A 27589-nucleotide genomic window follows, 5' to 3' on the forward strand; every position below is an offset into this window, starting at 1 on the left:
ATTGTGACAACTTTATTTTTAGATATTGGGTCCTCAATTTATCAACCTAACAAAATCATCAATCTTTTGAAACTTATGTATATCGCAAATAATATTTAGTAAAAATCCGGAATTGAGAGAAAAACAATTAAAGGCCCTTTCAGAGATCCCAGCGAAAGTGCAAAAATTAAAATTGTTTATAAATTGCCTAAAAGTAAAGAATAGGTCATTAAAATTGTAAAAGGTATTTTTGAAATAAAACAATTTGGCAAAAAAATGAGGAAAACAGCAGTATTGTCAAAGTTGAGGGCCCATTCAAATACATGTAGCTAATTTATATATTGTCAGTATATAAATTACAGATTTCATGTAAATGCCTTATTTTGGCTATGTTAATAGCACATCTATGACAATGACAAAGGTACCAAAATCTGAATTTTGAAGATTTTCACGATTGTCCGGATGAGCAAATCACTCAATGGGCCTTTAATGGATTATCCTAAAACAGATTTTTTCCACCTCATAGACACCATTTTAATTTTTTATTTGACAAACTATAAAGCATAACGTTGTATAATGAACTAGTGACCCAACCTCCTAAATCTTGGCTTCATGCCCTGATCAGGACACATTTTAAAAGGCATAATCATTGCTACTTCTGTATTCAACCTCAAGGCTGGGAACACTTTATACATCCTGCTTCTTCTGTAGTTGCGGTTATTTGAAACAAGGACATAATCAGTAAAGAGATTTCAACGGGTGTATTTCTTGACGATCTAAATCTGATTTGTGTATTCTATAGTTTTTAATCTTTCTTGGAGTGACAAACAAGTAAGTGTATACAATTAAATAGGAAACTGACTTTGCCTTTTTTCATGTGAAAAAATCTTCGTCTTTTTTCTTTTTTGTTGTTGTTGTGTATTTGCGACGTATGAAGCTTTACATGGCCATTTAACCAATAAATGGAGCTGTATACAGCTATCTCGCCTGAGAGTGTTTATATAGCTGGACAAACATAGTGACATACCAATGTACACCAACTTGACATAGGGAAACAAGTAAAATACAAAGGAAAAAAACAAATGTGCCTCGTCGACACACATTTTAATTAGTTATTGCAGTAAAAAGACTCATAAAAATAAAACAGTTTTTGTGATTTAATTTATTTTTTCACAGAAGGTGACTGTTGAGACCATTTATAGACACAGTATATCGCGTCTTTGCCCTAGTGCACTTTTTTACTCGCCCTGTACTTGCTGATTGACATTATAACCCATTAATCCAGGTATGCAGTAGACGTGTTCAAGTTTGCCAAATTGGGCATCGGCTTAGCGGAGATACACAAAAACGACAAATGTAGGCATAGAAGTAGGTAAAGTTCGATAGCCAGAAATGACCAATTCCAAGGCCCACAGAAGTGTTAAACAACAGAGATCAATGTGATTACAAAAGTGCACGTGATAGCAATCCCCGGCCCATAAATGCGGACATCATTTCAGCAAACCATGATATGGCAATGTTCATGTAACATTTTACTTGTTGGAAAACCCCGGGTAAGTTACCGTCAAATCCCGGTTCTCACCTGTCTAAAATTCCCACCCAATTTTTTCCCGCGCTTTGGCCGACGTCAATTCTTATAGCAGTTCCCGGCCAACATCCTCCACAACAGTAATTTGAATCAATTTCCGGGTACTACGATGTCAAGACCCGTGCCAAATCCCGGGTACAAAAGTTGCAGGTATATAATTGCCAATGAACTTTGCTTTAGGTGGCTTGCATTTTGAGTTACTGGAGTAGGCCTACCTATAGCAATCGGTTAGATACTTAGGTCTGTATGCACAAAACAAGTTAGACCAGGTCTAACTTCAGACCAGGTCTTACCATGGAGATTGGTCTTACGGAGAATGAACTTTTTGGTATTTACATACCTTATTCTATATTATTGCAGATCTTGTTATTGGGCAAATACATGTAGCTTAATATTAGATGGCGGTGGTTCAACTTTTGTACTTTGCTAGGAGTAAAGGAGGAAAAGAAAAGATTAAAGGATCCTTCCCTAATTCTAACCTCCATGGGTAGACCAGGTCTAATGTTAGACCAAGTCTAACTTGTTTTGTGCATACGGACCTTACAGTTTGATCAGCTCGTAATCGGCGGGCCTCATAACATACAGGTCAACTATATCACTTTTAACGTAGGTCTACTTTTCGGCGTACGAGCTGATCAAAGTATAGCTGTTGTGGCATTGTTACAAGCCGACGACAAAGTCGGCTTGTTCTGTTTTACGCTAATTCTTTCTTTCTTTCTTTCTGGCAATCTGCCTCTTCTTCTACAAACAAAATGCGCCGAAGCTCTAATTAATACATGTTGGTCACTAGTGGCATGGGTATTCAGGGTGTTCACAGCTTGACCATTGCTTGACCTTTGACCCCGTATGCAATACAAACTAAATTTGATCAACAAGATATGTCAAGTTATAGTGCTGCATATGATAAACCTTAGTGAGACAAAACAAAAAGTCAATGGTGACATCTTTGTACAATGTTTACTTTGGGGTCAAAAGGTCAAAATGTGTATAATTTGAAACAACGAGGTATGGCAAATCTGAGTGCTGCATATGATAGACTTTAGTGAGACAAAACAAAAAGTCAATGGTGACCTCTTTGTACAATGCTTACTTTGGGGTCAAAAGGTCAAAATGTGTATAATTTGAAACAACGAGGTATGGCAAATCTGAGTGCTGCATATGATAGACCTTAGTGAGACAAAACAAAAAGTCCATGGTGACCTCTTTGTACAATGCTTACTTTGTGGTCAAAAGGTCAAAATGTGTAAAATTTGAAACAACGAGGTATGGCAAATCCGAGTGCTGCATATGATAGACCTTAGTGAAACAAAACAAAAAGTCAATGGTGACCTCTTTGTACTTGGGGTCAAAAGGTCAAAATGTGTAAAATTTCAAACAGCGAGGTATGGCAAATCTGAATGCTGCATATGATAGAGCTTAGTGAGACAAAACAAAAAGTCAATGGTGACGGTCAAAGTTATGATAGACCTTAGTGAGACAAAACAAAAAGTCAATGGTGACCTCTTTGTACTTGGGGTCAAAAGGTCAAAATGTGTAAAATTTCAAACAGCGAGGTATGGCAAATCTGAATGCTGCATATGATAGACCTTAGTGAGACAAAACAAAAAGTCAATGGTGACGGTCAAAGTTTAGGGGTCGAAGGTCAAATTTTGAAATTGGTCAAAATTGACCCATTAATGTTATATTTACTGCCGGCGGCTTGTACTCAGAATCTATTGACTCTAGTTCTGTCTTACGCTAATTCTTTCTTTCTTTCTTTCTTTCTGGCAATCTGCCTCTTCTTCTACAAACAAGATGCGTCAAAGCTCTAATTAATACATGTTGGTCACTAGTGGCATGGGTATTCAGGGTGTTCACAGCTTGACCATTGCTTGACCTTTGACCCCGTATGCAATACAAACTAAATTTGAACAACAAGATATGTCAAGTTATAGTGCTGCATATGATAGACCTTAGTGAGACAAAACAAAGTCAATGGTGACCTCCTTGTACAATGTTTACTTTGGGGTCAAAAGGTCAAAATGTGTAAAATTTCAAACAACGAGGTATAGCAAATCTGAGTGCTGTATATGATAGACCTTAGTGAGACAAAATAAAAAGTCAATGGTGACATCTTGGTACAGTGTTTACTTTGGGGTCAAAATGTGTAAAATTTGAAACAACGAGGTATGGCAAATCTGAGTGCTGCATATGATAGACCTTAGTGAGACAAAACAAAAAGTCAATGGTGACCTCTTTGTACTTGGGGTCAAAAGGTCAAAATGTGTAAAATTTCAAACAGCGAGGTATGGCAAATCTGAATGCTGCATATGATAGACCTTAGTGAGACAAAACAAAAAGTCAATGGTGACGGTCAAAGTTTAGGGGTCGAAGGTCAAATTTTGAAATTGGTCAAAATTGACCCATTAATGTTATATTTACTGCCGGCGGCTTGTACTCAGAATCTATTGACTCTAGTTTCTGTCTTTATTTGTGTATGTATTAATTTAAATCTACTCTTTCGGTCTCTCCTACATTCAAAAGATTATAGGCCCATTCAGTGATTTGCTCATCCGTACGATCGTAAAAATCATTAAAATTCAGATTTTGGTAGCCATGTATTTAAGACAAAATAAGGCATTTACACGAGATCTGTACTATGCTATCAGTATATAAATTAGCTACATGTATTTGAATGGGGCATCAACTTCATCAATACTTAATACAATTATTTATTTATCCATTCATTATAATTAATGAATTAATTCATTAATTCATTCATTCATTCACGCATTCATTCATTCATTCATTCATTCATTCATTCATTCATTCATTCATTATTTAACTGAGTACTCTTTCTTTCTTTCTTTCTTTCTTTCATTCTTTATTTCTTTCTTTCTTTCTTTCTTTCCTTCTTTCTTTCTTTCTTTCTTTCTTTCTTTCTTTCTTTTTTTTTTTTTCTTTCTTTCTTTCTTTTTCTTTTACATTTCCTCCGTGCATTTAAAAGGATAATTATGGAAGGTTATTTTATATTTATACGAACTCTGCCAAGTTCTCTCTTTAGAGCAAGTGCCAACAGCCTATCGCGCATACATGCACATGCACCTGTAGGCCTACTTAACTTGTTGATTGACCCCGGGATTGACCTTATAACCCATAATCCAGGTATGTAGTAGACGTGTTCAAGTTTGCCAAATTGGGCATCGGCTTTAATAGCGGAGATACACAAAAACGAAATAGGGCCCAGTCCTAAAAAGTAATTTTGATGCTGGCTGGCTTGCTTGCTTGAGACATTACTATTTCACTCAGTGTACTTTGCTTGATTGCATGGAAAGGTAAGCGGAATATGTTATTGTAGAAGTGCGAGTGATTGACTAGTGCATGGGAGGTTCTGCATTCAACACGGGGATTCAACCGATGCTTGCATAATACATTTTGCATGCTAGGCCTATAAATGTAAATAATCATAGTCAACATTTGGACACCTATGAAAGGAAAGATATGCTACCCGGGATATGTTACTGCTTCGGTATGGTGTGTTTCTTGATGGTTTAGCAGTATGAATGAAGGAACCAGTTTCATCTTCAATTTAAGACAATATATGGGGCATGGGGAAAGTATACATTGGGTACTCCCACGCCACGTCTGTTTGAAGACACTGGGTCTATTCATATAAAACCTTCGACCCATGTGACCCATGCATAAACATCTTACTGATGTCATAGAAGGATGCACTTGAATTTTTTAGATATTTTGAATAAAACGCAGGAACCGTCGTTTTATCATTACGATGGAACTATTCGTCGAACGCGTACACGATGTGTATAAGACAGTACGTACATGGCGTGCGGGCAGTCGTGACATATCAAAAGAACAGACACGACTCATGTTCGAATGGCGACATAATGCGCTGGTATTAAGGGGGGTCGATCTTTTGTGCGTAATTATAGAGGGCAAGGGGATTCACTATAAAATAAAAAAAATTATTTGAAGAAGTCAAAGAGCCCTAGGAATAAAAACTATAGTGTAATTCACGCCAGATACAATTTCTTTATACGACAAAAATTAATTTTTGTAATCGATCAAAAACAAACGTTTTATATCAATTTTAAATTTAGCCTGAATCCGTAAATATGGTACCTCTCGCCCTTTTTTTAGGTCAAGGCTATTTTTACCATTATGCAGCGAACCATTGTTGAAGCTATTTCACATACATGCACAAAACATTCTAGAGAAAGAATGAGGACATATAGTGTTGAAATATCTTTTGTTGATTTCGAATGATAATATCATGAAGTCGTAAATTTTAAGGTCAAATTCCTAAAACCAAAACAAAACATTGCGACGCAGATAATTCCCGACTTACGCAATTTCATCATCACATCAGTGTCTTTATTATTTGTTTGAAACCTTTCCCAAACGTTCGTGCTATTTATGCATAAAACGGCTAATCTATCTTTACAAAACGCGTCTTTTTTAGTAAACAAAAGGCTAAAGATGGCATTATGAGATTTATCTTTTATCATTACACTCATCCGCTCAACTGCCACGGTGGCCGAGTGGTAAAGCGCTAGACGCGTAATCGAAGGAAGTTTAGGATCGCTGGTTCGAATCCCAACGAAGCCTGTGGAAACTTTTTTTTCTTCAAAATTCATGATCGCATTCCGAAATGAGTCACTTGTCGGTAAATCATGTATCGTATCCTTAATGCGTCTGTTTGCATGGCTTGGGTCCAAATTAAAAGAGGACATATCTGACAGTGAAAACTAAAACTAACATTTTATACCAAAAAAATAAAATTCTATTTCTTATAGAAATGTTATAACATAGCTTTAAAAGCAATAATTCATCATATCTATCAAAAGAAACAATGAATCCTGCTAGCAAAATGACTTTGGCCATTCATCAATAATGTCAGATTCAGTCTAACTAGTATTATTTTTACGTATTTTTCTCCATTTTACTACAAAGTCACAAGTATATTGATGGTAGATTGTAAATGGTGGATGGACGGAAGCAATGATGAGTAATTTTGATTTGTTGTAAGTCAACTTATATTCTAGTCTCGCTCCCAGCCGCTTTGCGCTCCTCCGTCAGCAATCAAACCTTTTTAGCGACGGAGGAGCACAAACGGGCTGGGTCCGAGACTACTTATATTCATCCAAAAATACTTTACTATAAAACATCATTACATCATTTAAATAAAACTTGAAACTACTGGCAGTTAGGGAACAAAGATCTTGGTGGATAAAGTTACACTCCAATATAAAAGTGACGTACCTATGCCTACTGAAGTAGGGTCTATATATTGAAAAATGGGGTCATTCAGTGGCGGCTCCAATAAAATGGGGGTCATTATGTGTAAAAAATTGGGTGTCATTGAACGTGAACAATAACTTTCTGGGTCAAAGTGTGCATAAGTTTGAACGAGTTTGCCATTTTGAAGCTACAATTGATACCAAAATGTTAAAAAAATTAATGTGCGTATAGCGCTTGCAAATTTGGTGCAAATTTCTTTAACAAGTTGGTCATTGGGTGTAAGCTGAAGAAAAAAGGGGGTCATCGGTGCGACAGATGCAAAAAGGGGGTCTATTGACAAGCACATTGCGCGTGCCAATCCTCGGGAGAGTTACCTGAAGGAATATATTACTTACAACTTTCCTTCTATGTGGTGCTCAGTTACAAATATGGATTAATTGATTTTTATGATAATGTGAAGCACCGACAACGAAGAAATACTTGAAACTAATTAAGAAAGTTTTTTTGATTTACATTATTAATACATAGTTGCGTCGTTTTGATGTCATAATACGAGCCTACCAAGAACGGGTTTGAACATGGAGTATTTAGCAATGGGGTATGTGCTTCTGTTCTGTTCGCTGTTTGCATTGGTGAATGGAGTTGGTGTGGTCAGCCCATCGGAATATGTATGGATGACAGGTAAAGTGTAAATAAAATTGATTAGAAATAAGTTGACGATTTGCATAGTAGAGTATATTAAATGTCATAGGCATGGGAAACATGCACCCCTCGTTCATCAAAGTAAACAAATTAAAGTATTCTGTAGAAAAATGGAGTTTACCCCTCAATTAGGCCTTAATAACTTGTATGTAAACAATGGACTTTACTCTTTGAACAAGTTCATTAGGAATGTTGATTTCAACTGTGAATTGTGTTCATAATGAAAAATCCCAATTAAAAACGAGGGTGATTTACTGACGTTTTAGTAAACAAGAAGGTTCGATTCCCTTCCTCCACACCCTAATTACCAGAACACCAGTGAAACTCTGCATCTACCGCAAGAAAACTCACATTGACCAATATCTTCAGTTTTCCTGCCACCACCTCTTATTACATCAAGACCTGCGAGTTGTTAGAGCGCTGTTAGACAGGAGTGACGCGTTGGTAACTGAGCGAAAAGAGAAAAGATGACAGTGAGAAAACCAAAGCCCCCCATCAATTAGAGGACTCCAAAGTAATTGATCGTGAGTCTCATGGAAGCATCCTAGAGGCTCCAAACACCAGCTGTACTACATCCTCATCTACACCGTACCATCCACAGTATGCTCGTTAATTAAAAGGATAGACTTCTCCCTCAACAAAAAGCGGAAGCCATTTACGAGATCCCTCCGGTGACTGCTCCAGTTCCTACATTGGTGAAACGGGCCATCTCTTTGGTATCCGACTTAAATAGCACCAAAAAGAGGCGGAGACTCTTTATTTATATGATTAAAGTCCTATTTATTCATTCATGATCTTACTGTGGTAAGTGAAGAATATGTTGTAATTTTTATTGAATATGTCTTTTTCCAATTTTCCTTCTGTTCTAGGTGAATGGGACAAATGTCAAGGTGCTCAATGTGGCTTTGGTGGAACACAAAGCAGGACAACGTGGTGTGAACACATCGAAGGCTGGACAGCCAGGACATCAGACTGTGACCCCATGTCTGTGCCAGAAAATGAAAGCACTTGTTTCAAAGTGTGTGCAGAACACGCAGAACTATTTGAATGGCAAATAGAAGAATGGGGCCCATGTGAGAGAGACGGTGAACAGATAGAGTCTCCAACAAGCTCAGGTGCCTGTGGGGAGACATCATTAGGAAAACAATACACAAAGATCAAATGTGTGGAAAAGAATACTACCTACATTCAGAGACCACATGAAAGCTTTGTAAGTAATGAAGTCTGTTTGCAACTTCACCCTGAGCTCATTATATCCCAAGAATGTATCACCCCTTGTCCTCAAGACTGTGTTGTCACAGAATTTACACCATGGACAGAATGCACAAATACTTGTGGCAATGGCACGCAAATACGGACTAGACGAGTTGTCATACCGCCCTCAAGAGGCGGCTGGCAATGTCCGCCACTTAATCAGTCGAGAGTTTGCGAGGATACACCCCTCTGTGAAGTGGAACAGGCATATACATATTCTTTCAAGATTGGACCTTGGGGAGAATGTGAACGATTTGAGACAGAGTATCCTGAAGTTATGACATGGGGCACAGGATTCCCAATAGTAGGAATGCAGAACAGAGACATCTGGTGTATACAGAGTGATGGAGCAGAAGTCAATTTATCGTAAGTGAACATGAATTTAGATAAAATCTTATGACAGTGATGTTGGTTGACCAGTTAGTTTCTTTGCAATAGTTACCACAATTTCTGTTATATAGTCTTTACAGAGAGGAATAGTAGGTTATAAAGGAGAGTATGTCATAAAATTTACAACTTTGTTTATACTGATATTGCAGTGTAAAGAAGTCCTTTGATCCAAAATTTATGTAGGCCTAGTTCATTCCTTTTTCTATTTTTGTGATATTTCCATTCATTTTGAATAACAATATTTTCTTATAAATTATATTTAATCTCAGAAATTGTCTCACCGGTTATCGATCAAGATATCCTGCTAAATATCAAGCTTGCATCATCAGCCGAAACTGTGAGGTATCCCAATGGAGTGATTGGTCATCTTGCCCGGTCATGTGTCCACATCCTGATGGAATCACTAATACATCTCAGGACAGGCCTACAGCGTACAGGATTCGTAGTAGACAGGTGTTGCAGTTGTCGTTGGGTGCTGGAAAACTTTGTCCCAATCTGGATGAGAGACAACCATGTATGATTGAAAGCTGTCCAAGGTTTGTATGAGTTGAAAGGTGATAGAAGACTGCAAATTATGATGATAAGCAGTGGTGGTGGGGACAGTGTTAGTGGGTAACAATCATGTAGGATTGAAGAGGTTTAACCATTAGGCCAAGAAAAAAAAATTGTTTGCTTGCCCTCAATTGAATTTTAACAATTGGGTCGGTCGGTCGGTCGGAATTTCTTCTCTTTTTTTTTTTTTTTTTTTTTAAATTACTAGGAAACTCTACTGTTTGTATATGAAAAATCAGACAATTTTGGTGTCAAAATGAATCAACTAACATTATGAAACAACTAAAATGTTGAACACAAGTTCTAAAATATATTTTTTTACATTTTCAGTATGCAGAAATTTGAAAAGAAAAAAAAACTTTTTCAGGAATTTCCAAAAATAGGGTCAGTATTCTTTTGTACAGTAAATAGAAAAAAAAAAAAAAAAAAACAATTTTTTTTTTGATTTCCAAAATTAGGGTCAGTCGGTTGAGGGCAAGCAAACATCTTTTTTTTTTTTTCTTATTGCTGAAGCATTTCCAAGGTTTGTGGGCATGGATAGATAAGATGTAGGAAGAGAACTACATATGATATATGAAGTACACTCATCAAAATGATGACCTGCCAAAGCTACTCAAGTTTGTGTCAGATTTACCGATTTTTATGGTCACATTTTGTTACGAGCCGCAATGAATTAAGGCCAAAATCACCTTTTACCCAAATTCACACGAATGCACAACACAAATACACTGTTTGATTAAGCTAACAAAATCTAAGTCTTTAATTGAAAGTAAAATATGATTGGTACATATTAAACAACAATTGCATATACAATATAATTACACAATCACAGTTTTAACTAATTAGTACTTAACCAGTAGTCTTCTTCTAGGTTATCATAGAGTTCTTGCAATGTTCTGGATGGCTGATGTATATCTTTATGACTTGTGATGCGAACATCAGTCCATTGTACACATGCATACATAAATCCTTGTGTAAAAAAATCCTCTCACAGAAATGGTGCTGCTTTCTCCAAATACTTTACTTCTTGCGCAGTTCTCCTAACACTTAACACCTTGCGCAGTTCTCCAAACACTCAACTCCTTGCACAGTTCTCCAAACACTTATCTCCTTGCGTTCTCCTAACACATAAATCCTCCAGGAAACAGGCTTCTTTTTGCACTGCTCATACTGCAGTTACTGTCCGTTTTCCTATACACAATACACAGTGCTCTTACCATTAACCCGTAACCTCTACACATAGCCTACGTTTAAAGTATGGGGATATGCCTAGTTAACGTCGCTGTGTGAAAAATAATTCTAGAAAATATAGTTTTGTAACATGTCCTAAATTTTTAGCTAATTTTTGTTTGGAAATATTCACACTTTGGTGTTTTAGTGTATGTTATAGATAAAAGTACATTGCCTAGTTAACGTCGCTGTGTGAAAAATAACCGGCCAATATTAAAAGTACTATTCTGAAATTCTAGAAAATATAGTTTTGTAACATGTCCTAAATTTTTAGCTAATTTAGGTGTTTGGAAATATTAGCACTTTGGTGTTTTAGGAAGGATATGTAAACGACAGATAACACCAAAAAATATGAAGAAATTATTTCCAAACCGTGTTACGGCCCACAGCCATTATGTTTCTCATTTTCAAGAATGTGGTTAACAATATGCACAGTATTGTCTCATTTCGTGAACAAAGGCCACACAGTAAGTGTTACCTTGCGTTTGCTTTATACTCGTTCACCCAACTGAAACTATAATACCAGCTCATTGCTCATTGTACAGGTAAAACAGACACACGTGTGTGTGGATTTAACCAGAGAAGATCTGATGTAACATAGTTGAGCTGTTTTCAATGAGTGTTATCTTGGTTTAATAGCTTTTAATGGGGTTTAAGTCCTGCAAAGGTCGTGGTGAATTCTACTGTAGACATGACTGCATCATGTTCACTTTATTGACAGATGTGTTGTTTTATAAGCCAGACTCCATCAAGTCTCTTAACATCCCCTTCGTTGCTGTATTAAAATAGCACATTATTGGCTATGTAAACCTCCTTTTGAAGCACAATGATGAACAACACACACATGTAGAGAGTCTACAATCTCTCTTCACATTCTGTCATAATAAAGATTATTGTCGCCTGTCAGATCTGTATCCAGATGATAATAATTGTAACTTTTTCCATAAAATCCAACACAATCCGCAGTAGACCCTATGTCTTACTTTGGTCCATTTTTGTAACCATATACTCCCAGCATGTCGGTGAAGACAAATACGTAAGCCCTGTGGGCAAACAACGAATCCGCACTTTACGCTCAGAGGCTGCTTTAAGGCACTCTGGGAAATTCATGTTATCCATGGGCCACACTCAGTAATACTCTTTCACAAACAACTCCTTGAGTATCCTGATTTTAACTGGTTAACATTGCTCTCTTTTTGAGAGCTAGCTACATCCATTCACATTACAATCATATTGATACATGTCTGCCTAGAATTCCTAAAAACATGTTTTATAGCAAACAATCTGGGATTTTTCCCAATAATAGACATTAACATTACTTCCTGTGAGGTTTTGTGATGATGTCATATTCTCTTTACAATCTCAGGGATTTTCCCCTTGACATAAAAAAGTCTTGATAAATGATGTTGTTATTTCCATCATAGGGGTTTTCTAGAAAAGTCATAATAAACAAAACTATTTCAGGATTATAAAGGTAACTTCCCCTATTTCATGATATAGGATTATACAGGGTACACCACATGGATGCTTGATAAAACCACTATACCCAGCAAATGTTTTAAAAAAAACTCTCAAATGTCGGTTTTCAAACGTGTCAGTAACAGAAAAAATTAATACACTTTTGAAAATTTGCTTTAAAACATTCTAACATAATGTCAATGCTGACAAAATATTTTGCAAAAAATATTTTACACTGAAAAAACATTGTGACAAACAACATTTTAAAAATGTTGTGGTGTTTTTTCACATAAAATGTTTTTAAAACGTTTTACAACCTTATACAGCCCAACATTTATGTTATTAAAATATTTAAACCAAAAATATATCCATGTTGATACACGTTTGTAATGTTTAACAACATTTTCGTGTTTTGTTTGGTATGTCTCTAAATCACATAGCTTTTGGCCAAATCATACATGCATCAAGTGTATCAGTTATTCACAATTAGATTAGACAATAAGCCTTAATGATTGTTTTCCATTTTTTTTTGTCCAGGTTCATATGGCGTACAGGACGCTGGAGTAATTGCAGTGTGTCAGCAGTCATGTCACAACGTCATGCTGTAGAGTATGCCAATAACAGGACTTTGTGTGGAGGAGGCTTACATAAGAGGCATGTCTACTGTACTAGAATGAATGACACAGGTAGGCTGACCAATGGGGTGTGCGGTAGGGGTGGTATATACGGCATGGTGTGCCCAATGTCATGTCAGAGTTCAAATTCATAGAACAAACATACTCACCAATAACTGTTGGAAGTTCTAAGAAAAAAAAGTGGTATATAATGCAATGTGTTTGTTTATTGTTATTCAGAGGATCGTGGGAAGTGGGGAGGGTCTTGGGCAGGGCCTAGGAAGAGGGGGGGGGCGGATTGATGGCAAAGAGTTATGTCTACTTAAAATGACTGACAATGGGCCACAAATTGACAAATGTTGACGAACAATTGGCTTTGGCCCCTCACAGCAAAATTCTGGCTACGCTACTGATCCTGGGTGTGATGGTCCAGTATGATGGGTTGTCATAATACAGCTAACTTCGACTATGGTTATAGATACGCATTTATAAATATGCATGTGACCCATGGCATCGTCATAAATAGCAAAATTATCATATTTTGGGATTCTAAAATTTTCGAATGTTATGAATAACAACATTTTAAAAGTATTTGCCGGCGGAAAAAAATATTTATCGACCGAAATGTTTACAATAATACAGTCTGTCTCCAAAAAAAACATTGTGCAAGTGAAAAGTGCCCTCTATGGCAAAAAATTAATACCGTTGTAACATGATGCTTAAAACAACGTCAAGGGCGTATTCTTAGCTCTCAAATGCCGTTTCTTCTGTTCAATTTGCTTGTTTTAATCTCGAGATATGTGTAGTTAACACCGAAAGGGCAACATCACAATTGTGCCACTTTTACTAGGGAAGAGAGCTGTACATGTAAATCAATGATAGCATCAGGTTTATCAAGAGTTCCTTCGTGAAATCAAAATAATGCATCAATTACACAACAATACAAAATTGCTTTTACTGTTTTATCACGATACAGGTATAATAATTATTCTATTTTTCCACTTTTAAACAGATTAAAAGATAAATAAATATTTCACATCTGCTGCAAAATTGAATAGATGTGCATGTCAATGATTTTATCATGGTAAATAGGCTACTGTTTTCTTTGTCACTCAAGACATCTTAAAAGACAAACAAATATTGCACACTTATAGGCTAATGAACGCGTATTACTTGGTGGGAGAGAAATTAGGCAAAATGCGCGTGCCCTGATGTTAATGCGTCTAATGCACCGAAGGGGGGGGGAGCGCATTAGACGCATCAACATCAGCAATCACTTATTTACATGTACAGCCCTCTTCCCTAGTAAAAGTAGCACAATTGTGATTTTACCTTTTCATTATTAAGTAACATATCTCGAGATTAAAACAAGCAAATTGAACAGAACAAACGGCATCTAAGAGGCAAGACTGCGCCCTTGACGTGGATTTAAGCATCATGTCACAACGGTATTTTCTAATTGCCAAAGAGGGCGCTTTTCACTTGAAGAAAAAAATTGCGCACATTCCGGTGTCGCTTTATTGCCTTTGCATTTAAATGTCAGGAAGACCACCCGCGGTGCTAAAGGTCACTCTTCCAAACTTCCTGTTTACAAGCTGTTATGGCAGCGGTCACATGCGTATTTATAAATACATATTTATAAATATAAAAGTGGTTGACGCGAGCTGTAATATACGCTGACAAGCATAGGCATAAAAGAATATTCCAAAACTGCTAATGCTGGATGGATAATGAGTGTTGTTAACTTTCACAGCAAAATATTGCTCTATCTTGCAACATCTTGATAGTTTGCATGATAGCACCATTATATTGAATTTGTGTACATCAAGTAGTGGATAATTTTACATAACATTTACCTCCGTGTCTTCCATCAGCAGTTTTCATACCAGTGCCAAATGAGTTATGTGAATCTTCCAGTAAACCACCATCAAATGGAGAGTGTAGTGTACCATGCCCCAAAGACTGTAAAGTATCTCACTGGGGACCATGGAGTGTTTGCAAGACTACATCATGTTCGGTACAATCATACAAAAGAGTGAAAGGTAGGTTTAGTTTGGGGTTGGAACACACGCATTTGAGGCAAGCGTATTACAGGAACCAATTTGGTCCAGTTGTAGTTTAACTATAAAAATGTAATGTAGTTTTAATATTATTAAATTGTTTTACATGATGCAGTCATGTCTACAGTAGAATTCATCTCGACCTTTGCAGGACTAAACCCCATTAAAACCTATTAAACCAAGATAACACTCATTGAAACAGCTCAACTGATTAAATCGGATCTTCTCTGGCTGTGCACATGTGACTGTTTTCATGTGCGATATCGCAATAAAGTTTGTATTATAGCTTCAGTTGGGTAACCGATTATAAAGGAAACGAAAGGAAACAATGGTATGTGTACTTTTGTTCACGAAATGAGACAATGGCGTGCTTTTTGTAAACCAGCATTCTTGAAAATGAGCAATATAATGATTGTTGACTTAACACGGTTTGGAAATAATTTCTTCATATTTTTGGTGTTATCTGTCGTTTACATATCCTTCCTAAAACACAAAAGTACGACCCTCTCCAAACACCTAAATTAGCTAAAAATTTAGGACATGTTACAAAACTATATTGTCTAGAATTTTAGAAGAGTACTTTTAATATTGGCCGGTTATTTTTCCCACAGCGACGTTAACTAGGCAATGTACTATTACCTATAACATTAACTAAAACACCAAAGTACGAATATTTCCAAACATCTAAATTAGCTAAAAATTTAGGAAATGTTAAAAAACTATATTTTCTAGAACTTTAGAAGAGTACTTTTAATATTGGCCGGTTATTGTTCACACAGCGACGTTAACTATTCATATCCCCATACTTTTAACGTAGGGTTATTTGTAGAGGTCACGCGTCAATGGGAAAGAGCACTGTGTATTGTGTATAGGAAAACGGACAGTAACTGCAGTATGATAGGAAATGAGTCACGAAATCGCATTTATATTTACAGAGGTCTTGTGTATCTTGGGTTAAGGCCAACGATTATGTCAAAACTAATAACTATTATAAACTAACTGGTAGATATTTGAATCTTCTATTTCAAAAACAGAGCGGTCAAAAAGTATGTGATAACTGATACAGGGTGTCCCAAGAAAAAAGAGGCCCCTCATTGTGCCCTCTTTTTCTCCTATTTCAGAAATATTGATCAAGTATATGTTGGTATGTAAAGAAGCCTTTACCCGTTAGCTTTAATAAACCGAAACAGTTATTTCAATCGGCTTTTAAAGAAATGTATCCGTTTTTCACTCTGTCCACGGGGGAGGTTTGGCTACTTCAAAGATTAAAAAATGCATGAATATAAAACATTCCTCGATGATAACTTTATAAAATAACAACTTTATTTTAGGGAATGGGCTTTACCGGTGGGCTCATGGGTTATGGATTTTGTTAAGTGTCATTAATTTGGGCGAAATTGATGTGGGATGGGACTTCTTTTGCTATACTTGCAATTGCTTATATTTTTCTCAGTTATTTTATGCCTTTTTGTTTTATTATTTTTATTACTTTCTTGCTTTATTGTTTCTTGCTTTCTTTTTATTGACAACATAAGTCATTTCTCTTTTCGGAATAAAAGGTAGCCCTGAAAAGGGCTGTTTGTCTTTGGTTCTTTTGAAGTTAGTTTACTGTGCTGCTCTGCCCTCTACCTGGTTGCCTCCTTGACAAATACAGGTTTCAGCCCTAGTCCTCATTGCATCAATTGCGTTGCGTACCAGCCGTGTGCGCCGGATACTTGCGAATATAGCAGTAATACGTTTGCAATGATCTTGGATTTTGACACAAATGAAACAATTAAGTGGTGTGAGGTCTGGTGATCTTGCAGGCCACTCCACAGCATGACCCATGCCAACCACTCTGTTTGCTATCCGTGGACAGAGTGAAAAACGGGATCTTCAAAAGTTGTGAGCCGATTGAAATAATTATTTTGGTTTATTAAAGCTAACAATTAAAGGTTTCTTTACATACCAAAATATATTTGATCAACTTGTCAAAAATAGGCGAAAAAGAGGGCGCAATGAGGGGCCTCTCTTTTTGGAACACCCTGTATGTTCCTCGACCACAACTGTTCTGGTATTTAGTTTTAGTTTAGGTTTAGTTTGGGCGTTAGTTAAAGTGCTCAAACATTTCAGTGTCCGACTATTCAGTTCTTTCTGGGACAACATGTACCACAATGTCAATATTTGATGAAATTGTCTGTTGCTTCTAGGACATCGGATTCGAACCAGAGATATAATAACGCAGCCAGACATCGGTGGTAAACAGTGTGCTCATTTGGCAGAGTTTCTTCCATGTAACACTCACATGTGTTATGAATGGGCCATGGAACCTATTGAAGAGTGCGTTATCCAAACTGGTGACCATTGTGGTGAAGGAATTCAGCAATATAGAGTTACTTGTGTTGGACCTGATAAAGTAAGTTAACAAAACCGCACCTATTGAAATTAGCAGCGTATTAGATGATCTTGGAAGGGGGTTAGGTAGTGTAAGATTCCCTTCACCATAAATGGATTAAAGAACCCTGTGAAGTGTATAGTGGTAGCTTTTGTGCATAGTTTAGCAACCAAAAAATATATAATTGTTTGTGATGGACCTAGTGGCATAGCCAAGAGTCACAAAATGGCCCGGCCTTAGTACGTGCCGTGTAATGAGAAGAGACCATAATTTTTTAAGAGACAGTCCCGATTTGAAAGCCATGGATTTATATGCAAGAATTTTTGTAGTATTGATATATAATTAGCCCCACCCTGCATCTGTCAATCACCAATGCACCATGTGCATTGCACATCCAATGTTGAACATACTGGCTATACCGTATATCCTCGAATAGTCGCCCCTTCTATTAAGGAGGCTGTGTACTCAGACATGCATGTTTTTAAAGTGCAATAACTTTGTAATTATTCGCGCAAGACATATAAAAGTATACATTTTTATGAAGGCAAGACATCAATAAATCTTAATATAAATACAGATTTGGGGTAAAAATAACAATTATGAAGAAAATCACAATAAAGTGAGTTTTTGGCAATATTTGTTAGGTACATCATAACAAAAAAACACTATTTCCAAAATAGTTTATTTTGTTTTTAGCTCAATCTTGAGGCTCCATTCCAAAAACGGTTTTTTAATTTTTTTAATATTGGCCTTATTTTTTGAGATATTGACCATATAAGGCAACAAATTGAACTTTTTTAAATTCACAAACGCCTATTTGCACAAAATGATGCCTAAAATCGGAAATAGACCAAAATATAAAAAAATTTATTCTTGAGTCGATCATGTTTTTTACGATGATCATATTTGCTTACCTATAAATGCTGTATTTATTGAGTTATCGTGTACCTAAATCGTCATTTTACCGAGAAAATGAACATTGAAATAATGGCCGTTGAAGTTTAAAGTGGTCACATTTTGCACTTTCATCGAATCTCGCAGGAGAATGCGGCAGTTTTTATTTTTCTACCTTACATTACATAAACAACGGGTAAATCCACGGCCCCTTGAGAAGTTTGAGCGAAATCCATTCATAACTTGATATTTAAATCGGGGGGAAGAACTTGAAAAAACCCACATTTTATCAGCTAAAACAGAGCCATTTGACCACTAGGTTTTTGTGCTTCCGTGGTGTTTCCATAAGATGCGCCGCGCATGCAGATAAGCGTCGCGTATGCGTAGCGTATTTGTGCGTTAACAAATTGCGCGATACGCAACGCGATGCGTTGTTGCGCGCGTGTACCCTGCTGGTACAACAAAGATTTTCTTTCCATTTCAATTTCAAACACGAGTGGAATAGTGAAATAAAATCCTTAAAATATTGCAGTTGGAGTTTACAAATCTAGATTTTCATTCCTCGTATTTATAAAAAACATAACAAAGTACAAACATATCAAAAAAACTCAATTTTGCGATAGAAACAATGTCTAGAGTACACAGCTGCCTTAAACAACCCCACCATTATTTCCATACAATCTTGTGCAGTAAGCTTACCAAGGTGCACACACAATCGCGCGCTATTAAATGGCATCGGTAGTTGACAAAAGTCTGATCGTAAAACCAGAAGTGAACCGGAAGTTATCGTACCTAATTGCATAGTTCGTCACTTCAGCGTGAATTTTAAATTTACCTAATGATTTTAACGAGCAATATCTTCTAAAATGACAACTAATAAACGCCCCCTTTTGGAAAATGCAACGCCGGGGTGGGGGGGGGGCTGGGTGGTGGGCGACTAATCGAGGAATACGGTACTTATGATGAAAATGTAGAAACAAATGTAAATAGCTAGCTAGCCCTACGACAAAGATGCATACTTGGAGCTTCCTGAAAGGTTAAAAAGGTTATGTCTTTTGTTTGTTTGTGTGTTTGTTTGTTTGTTTGTTTGTTTGTTTGTTTAGGGGATCAAATAGGGTGCAAAATTACGCTGAAAATCATTGTTTAGGGGTCGTTTTCGGAAAAAAAAACCTAACATGTTTTGATCTCACGAGTGTAGGCCTCCCGGGGGCATTAGTATTTCAAGTTGTATATCACCCGCGTACAACGGCCTGGGGCAATACGCGACTATATCGTTCAGAGTATCAAAAACGAGCAAAAATGGGGGAAAAGGTTACCTTATCGCACAGATGTTGCTCAAAAAGTGTAGGTAAATTCGGCACCAAGATGCTGAAAGAATTCACTTGAAAAGAAGATTAAATTCTGGAGGAAATGCAGGACTATGTAAATGAATGAACTGAACAAGTGTTTTGATGTGTTTTGTCTCCTAGACACCTATAAATGATCGTTCCTGTGCTTCTACCATCTTCGAAGATAAGCCTACTGCAGAACAATCATGTTCTATCCCATGTCCGGATGACTGTGTCCTTACTGAATGGGGACCATGGAGTGCTTGCTTAGTGGCTTGTGGACGAGGGGGATTAGAAAACAGACGGAGGTCAATAGTGGCAAGGAATAAACCAGGTTTGCTTTCAGCGGTGTTCACTGTGTCTCTGATTGTGTATGTGCAAGCATGACTTGTGTTATCATCTAGTAAAATGTGTACACATATGTGACGTGTCATGTCAAAAGGAGACACTTTTGGGCAGGATATCAATTTTGAGGTTTTTACATATCTTAAATATAGGGATATTTTGCTCCACAACGCCGTTTTCCCCAATGAAATCGGACATTCACAAGCGAAGATATTGAGTTCGTAGGTTATGGTATTATAAATTTGGAAATTGAGATATTGGCCTTTAAAAATATTATTGACAATGTTGAGATTAGTAATTACCTTGAATAATGTCTCAAAAAATACAAGATGCCAGTTATATTCCGGTCTGAAACTATCAGACGATATTTTAAACATTAATAACATCACAAATTTGCAACAAACCCAAATTGTGAAAAAATCTTCCCCGGGCAGATTTTTGGCTATTTCTCCATTATATTTTACGATCCTACCCAAAAGTGTCTCCTTTTGACATGACACGTCACATATTTTAAATGTGTAGTGTTCCTGTCCAGACATTGCATGTCAAAACCTATTCATATTCTACAGAAGAAAAGGGATCTTACTTTTATTCAACACTCAGAGATGCAATTTTAACATTCAATTTGTGGCATGATGAGCTTTTGATGTTGTTCATTGTACGCTGCAGGTTCAAAGGAATGTGATTCGGAGCTTACAGAGGAGAGACTGTGCAACAGTCATAGTTGTGTTGGTTTTGCTTGGATGGCTACCGACGAGTGGACTACATGTCAAATTGTTAACTATCCCATTCCCCTTAATGAACTGATTGAATTAACCTGTGGAATAGGGCGTCAGAATAGAATACAGGAGTCAGTGTGTGTAAGAGTCAGTAACTTTAAGGAGGCACCTGATAAAAGGTTGGTTAAATGTCACATTTAAGGTTAAGATGCAACACTAAACAGTGGCAGCGAAAATGATCATTTAGGGGGTCTGGGGATGAGCATATTTTCTTCCGGTTTTACTGATTTCTTTTTCAGGTCATTTTAGGCCCAAATGAGGTGTGTTTTGCCATTTTGTGGGCCAGTGCGCCCACAAAGCGTGCACAATTTTGCAATTTTCCCCTATTTGGACCCAAAACACACATATTATTTATTGACGGGACCTGGCCAACCCATCTCCACCCCGCCCCCGCCCCCGCTCCCACAAACACACACCCCCACACACACCACCACCCCTCCACCGCATATGACACAAAACCAGCACGGTAACAGCATTATTATAAAATCACATACAAATATTAATTTCCATTGATTTGCCTGACCAGGACAAATTCATCAAAATTCTATTTTTGACTTTCATTTTTGGAGCAAGCATTCATGTGGTAATAAACTGGGGTTTAAGTCACTATAGTAACATCAGTTGCAAGATTAGGATGTGCTGTGTTCATCAAGGTGTTTACTATAAAGACACATGTTGAACTGTATAGCTTAAAAGAACAAGTGGGAAGTGTAATGCATCTTGTTTGAATGTGAGGTTTTTATTATGATTAAACTACGATTGAGCTACTTATAATAATGTGTAGATGGAGTAGGTATGCAAAATATTGTACAGAAAATCGGTGAATGTTATTGTACTGCACTGTTCACTACTATATGTGACGTGTCATGTCAAAAGCAGACACTTTTGGGCAGGATCGTAAATGGAGAAATAGCCAAAAATCTGCCCGGGGTGATTTTTTCTCAATTTGGGTTTGTTGCGAATTTGTGATGTTATTAATGTTTAAAATATTATCTGATAGTTTCAGACCCAAATATAACTGGCATCTTGTATTTTTTGAGACATTTTTCAAGGTAATGCCTACTCTCAACATTGTCAATAATATTTTTAATAATATTTTTAAAGGCCGATAAAAGTGTCTGCTTTTGACATGACATATCCGATATGTTTATGTATTTATTTTACAACAGATGTAGCGATATGAAGAAGCCACCTATCAGCCAATACTGTAAAATCCCCTGTCCAAGTGACTGTGAGGTCAGTGAATTTGGGGAGTGGTCACCGTGTCCAGAGTCATGTCCGGAAGGTAAGTGTATCGGAATACTTAAGGTGGCAGTAAGGGTCACTATAAGTGGGATATGTTGGACATTGTTTTGTATTGTATATTAAAGTAATGAATGTAAACTTACCTATCGTGCAAGTATACCGCCCCTCCCTAACAGACCTTTTCAAATCAAAGTTTTCCGAAATCCGCTGCCGTTTGTTTACGTATGACCCAGTAAATTTATAATAGATATCAACAAAAACACTACCGCAACTCTTTAGCTTGAACCCAAATCTGCCTGGAAGACTTGATCAAGCGCGGGGTATGTCTTGTGTAAGAGATTGATGTTTATGTTGCAAAGTGTCAATCTGTCGAAATCTATAAAGTGCCGAAAACTGACGAACATTTATTTGCACTTTGCTTTTCCATTACTGGCATATTGTGAAGTGCCAAATAAGGGAAGGCGTACACAATTTACATGATGATTCTGTGTTGACATTGGCTAAATACGCTGCATTTTTGCTCAAAATGGTACCGTGATTCATGACATTTCTTGTCTGCCATTTTGACCCCCTAGCTTCCGAATAAATACCGCTCACTGCACCTGGTTTGAAATGGTCTATTAGAAATTATACGGACAATCTCATTTAGGCACCAGAACCAAATCTATTCGATCTTTGGATCGACCGTCGATGCTGCTTCGATCCTTGTTATTAAGGAACTAACAACTAATTAATGATAATCAATGCTAAATTTATATTGGTCAATATCAAAACATACTAAGATTTATCTGTCACAATTAACAATAGTCAATTAATTGATTTCATAAATAATAAGGATCGACCAAGCATCGTTGGTCGATCGAACGATCGAACTAATTTGTTTCGATTGCCTTACAAGTAAGAATGTTGGTCCATTACAATTACATTTAATAGTATGATATTGCATCTTCTTATCATGTGAATTTCAGGTCGAGGAGCAGATTTCGTCCAGACAAGGCAACGTTACATCCTCAAACATGCTGTCCATGGTGGGACTATCTGTCCTGCTTTAACAGAGAAGAGGTTATGTATCATTCCAAGTTATTGTTACAAATTTAGGTGGTTTCCAAGCGATTGGAGACTATGTGAACCAGTTTCAGAGGAGAATGGGATACCAAGATTGAATGAAGATAATCAGAAGTGTGGAATGGGACTCAAAACTAGAGGTAGGTCTCTGTGTCAACCAGTATCAGAGGAAAATGGGATACCAAGATTGAAAGAAGATAATCAGAAGTGTGGAATGGGACTCAAAACTAGAGGTAGGTCTCTGTGTCAACCAGTATCAGAGGAAAATGGGATACCAAGATTAAATGAAGATGATCAGAAGTGTGGAATGGGAATAAAAACTAGAGGTACAATACATGAATACATGAATACAAAACCCACCCAAGTCCATGGGACGTGATTTTGAGAGAAAAACCTGTGTATCATTTTAATTCCTTCAGTTAGATTTACCTGGTCAATATGGTAAGTTTACGTGCAAATGAGTGGATTAACCTGTATTAGGTATGACGATTAGCATTTCAGGGACTTCGTGGGGTTCATTTTAAATTCTGGACTTGGGTGGTTTTTTGAATCATATACAAAGACATCAATGTTTGAATGAGATTACCACTAGTAAGATAATGCAAAATAAAGCACACAGGTATGTATAATGTTGACAAGCATTCTGCCATGTAATATAAACCACACACTTTTCTTTATTAAACCCATTTTTTTTTTTTTTTTCACTCTCCAGCAATGAATATGTTACAAGTGGACTTTTATACATACTGGATTTCAATCAATGTGTTACAAGACTCAAATCATGGAATTGGGTGGTTCTTTCATACATGCTATTTTCTCATGCTCAATTGACACAGAGGATGAATTTGAGTTGTTCTTTCATACATATGACAGGCCTATGTATAGCAACAATTTCCCATGCTTAACTCAATTTGGCCAACGTATGGACTTGGGTGGGTTTTGTATTCATATATTTAATTGTAAGTCTCTGTATAAGTCAACCAGTATTAGAGAAGAATGGTATACCAAGATTAAATGAAAATGATCAGAAGTGTGGAATGGGACTGAAAACTAGAGATAGGTCTCTGTGTAAACCCATATTGGAAAAGAATGGTATACCAAGATTAAATGAAAATGATCAGAAGTGTGGAATGGGACTGAAAACTAGAGATAGGTCTCTGTGTAAACCCATATTGGAAAAGAATGGTATACCAAGATTAAATGAATATAATCAGAAGTGTGGAATGAGAATGAAAACTAGAGGTAGGTCTCTTGTAAACTAGTATCAGAGAAGAATGATATACCAAGATTAAATGACGATGATCAGAAGTGTTAGGACATAACTAGTAGGTCTCTGTGTTAACCAGTATTAGAGAAGAATGGTATACCAGTGTTTAACGAAGATGATCAGAAGTGTAGAATGGGAATGAAAACTAGAGGCAGGTCTCTGTGTAAACCTGTATTGGAGGAGAATGGTATACCAGGATTTAACGAAGATGATCAGAAGTTTGGAATGGGAATGAAAACAAGAGGTAGGTCTCTGTGTCAACCAAAAATCAGAGGAGACCAAGATTGAAAGAAGATGATCAGAAGTGTGGAATGGGACTGAGCGCTAGAGGTAGGTCTCTGTGTAAACCAGTATTAGCAAAAGAATGGTATACCAAGATTAAATGAAGATGATCATAAGTGTGGAACCAGTATCAGAGAAGAATGGAATAACAAGATTGAATGAAGATGATAAATGTAGGTATTTATAAAGCGCCTTTCACATAGGCACATGTATCAAAGTGCTTTACATGGGATGTATGTAGGTCTCTGTGTAAACCGGTACTAGAGGAGAATGGTAGGCTATACCAAGATTGAATGAAGATGATGTCACATGGGCACGTGTATCAAAGCGCTTCAAATGAGAGGTAGGTCTCTGTGTAAACCGGTATTAGCGGAGAATGGTATACCAAGATTGAACGAAGATGATCAGGAGTGTGGAATGGAACTGAAAACTAGAGGTAGGTCTCTGTGTAAAACCGGTATTAGAGGAGAATGGTATACCAAGATTGAACGAAGATGATCAGGAGTGTGGAATGGAACTGAAAACTAGAGGTAGGTCTCTGTGTCAACCAGTATCAGAGGAAAATGGGATACCAAGATTGAAAGAAGATGATCAGAAGTGTGGAATGGGAATGAGGTAGGTCGTCAGCTGAATTAAGCACATGATATGAGAAACATCACTTTCAAAATTTGATGGGTAAGCTTGTGGAAAACCATGCATTGCTTGTCGCTTTTATACTCAAGCTGTAAATGACATTGTTTTGTAGATTTCATTAAAATGTTTTTGAAACAGCACAAAGAACATTTTCAGGGCATCCATTGATTATTGCTATAATGCATTGATTCACTTCTGAAACTTTATTATCGATAGGAGTTTAAGGTATGTGACCAGATGGACAACCTCATCCCCTCCCCCATTTCTTCTCATTAAAACTGAGATTTTTAATAAGCTCATATTTTTCTTATTACCCCAGGAAACATTAACACCCGATAAAAACGTGTTTTGTTTAGATGGTGGAGAACAAGTATGTGAGAAATATGTACTATCATATGGGCATTGTTATAGATGAGGTGACATGTGTTTACATTTGATACGCCCTCTGTTGGTCTGTGATCAAAATTGTCAGGCAAAAAACACTATAGTTTACATGGAAGAAGTTGATTTTTATTCATTAACTTTGGTTTCAAAGCAAATAATACAAAAAAATGGTATCAATCTTGTTTATAAATGCATCAAGCTATATACATAATATCACACAAAACTTCAAAGGTTTTTAAAAGTTGAGTTTTAAAGAGATTTATGTAGTCTGTCATAGACACTTCTGTGTTATTTTGCCTGCTTTGAAACAACAGAGGGCGGTCTGAATGTAAACATGTGACATCATAGGTCACCTCATCTATACACTTGTTGTTTCTCATATCAAAATCGCTGGAGCAATATAGGCCTATACCTTAAAATTTGGAAACATTGTATTAGTGGTATACCTCAAGATAGAAAACAGTCATAATTGGCGGTCATTTCAAATCATCCCCAAGTCAACGAGGTTTAAGAAAGTTCTCTCATTGTTAATTGTTGGTTATGCATACCTATACAAAATACAATGCCTGGTAACCCACCACTTGAACAGGATTTAGCAAAAGGAAACAAAGACCAGAGCTATTAAAAGTTCTATAGCCATCAGGCTTCATAAGGTAGAAGCTTACTATCCACTTCAACAATAGGATAATTGATTAGTGTTTCACTATCAAAATGAGATCGATGTCGGGCCAGCTTAAGTTACCGATGAATACGACCTTCGTACACATTTTACACCGTAACTCAGAATACAATTTAGGGAATGTACGGTTCATTTGTGCTGCCGGGTCACAATTATTATTTAGGCGATGATTGGTCAATGTAGTTCATGAGACAATAATGACATCGCTCGGTGGTTAAACATTTTTTAACATGCAAATGCGACTATTCATAATCTATTTACTTTACCTTATATATTTTGCTAGCCCAGGCCATTAACTAAATTTGAATCTATTTTTCCACAGAGATCCGTTGTGAGCGTAAAGACGGCTATCCTTATCGTGTAGACGAGTGTTTGAAATACAGTGGTCCTATGCCGACCTTATCGGAGCCATGTCATCTGCCATGTGATGATGAATGCGAGTTTATGGAATGGGGAAGATGGACAGATTGCCCCACATATTGCCAGGGAGAACAAATTAGAAGAAGGAAACTAACTGGTAAGGAAGCTCGCTTTTGCCATCATCTACTAATTGTCTCATGGGTGGTCATACCGGGTGTCCCAAAAAAGGTTACATGTAGATTTTTGAAAATAATGTAAGTTAAAGTTAACAAATATAAATATCCTTTTCATGACATAATCTATGTACCCTCTACTAGTTACCCTGTGAATGTCAAGTTCACAACCTACGTACTTAGTCCACATTCCACGCATTCCTGAGCAAGCTATTTACGTGACATAATGCTACACGAGGTTCTGATTATAGCACCGTCACAGCCACCGTGCATTTAGCGGGGCACTTGAGTAGGCCCAGCCATATCATGGCAGATGCAGTATTTTATTCTGATAAACAAAAAATAAAACTTGTTCAGTTTTATTTCAAGAGTTCAGTCAGAAATGTCAAAAACAAACAGCAGCGATTTCAAGTCAACAAAATTCAAACAAGGTCTAAATGCAAGGATGTTATTCATTTCACTATGTTGATGACAGGAGATACAGCGTGCAGAACTGCTTTCACCAAAAACATGTTCTTCTCTAATGACCTTCTTCCTTTATTTGCTTCTACCAAGAGTCAAGATTAAGCTCTAAAACTGATTTATTTTCAGTGTACAATTTATAATGTTTCCATATTTTTCTTTTGTGCAATAAGTTCAACAATGAAAAATAAGAGAAACATAAAAAGTAATAGAGAAAAAAATCTGAAAACAAAGGTGTGCGTGTGTTCACTTTC

The 27589-nt window shown here is 36.9% G+C and overlaps 1 protein-coding gene across 3 annotated transcripts in view; it reads left to right on the forward strand.

Moving 5' to 3' along the window:
• The first annotated feature begins 272 nt into the window (after positions 1-272).
• The window catches only part of LOC140169817 (thrombospondin type-1 domain-containing protein 7A-like), a 41442-nt gene continuing 14125 nt past the window's right edge, over positions 273-27589 (forward strand). The window contains exons 1-12 of one of the 3 annotated variants that reach the window (XM_072193119.1): positions 273-810; positions 7334-7486; positions 8377-9127; positions 9421-9687; positions 12929-13077; positions 14880-15047; positions 17255-17460; positions 19803-19995; positions 20676-20904; positions 21955-22070; positions 22999-23235; positions 26663-26857. In XM_072193119.1, the coding sequence (XP_072049220.1) occupies positions 7384-7486; positions 8377-9127; positions 9421-9687; positions 12929-13077; positions 14880-15047; positions 17255-17460; positions 19803-19995; positions 20676-20904; positions 21955-22070; positions 22999-23235; positions 26663-26857 (2614 nt within the window). In that variant the 5' untranslated portion in view covers positions 273-810; positions 7334-7383. Of the gene's footprint in view, positions 811-4756; positions 4882-7333; positions 7487-8376; positions 9128-9420; positions 9688-12928; positions 13078-14879; positions 15048-17254; positions 17461-19802; positions 19996-20675; positions 20905-21954; positions 22071-22998; positions 23236-26662; positions 26858-27589 lie in introns of those variants that run through there. The other 2 variants (XM_072193118.1, XM_072193120.1) reach the window with 2 other exon arrangements.

The sequence above is a fragment of the Amphiura filiformis genome, chromosome 14 (assembly GCF_039555335.1).
Source record: "Amphiura filiformis chromosome 14, Afil_fr2py, whole genome shotgun sequence".
NCBI classification, from domain to species: Eukaryota; Metazoa; Echinodermata; class Ophiuroidea; order Amphilepidida; family Amphiuridae; genus Amphiura; species Amphiura filiformis.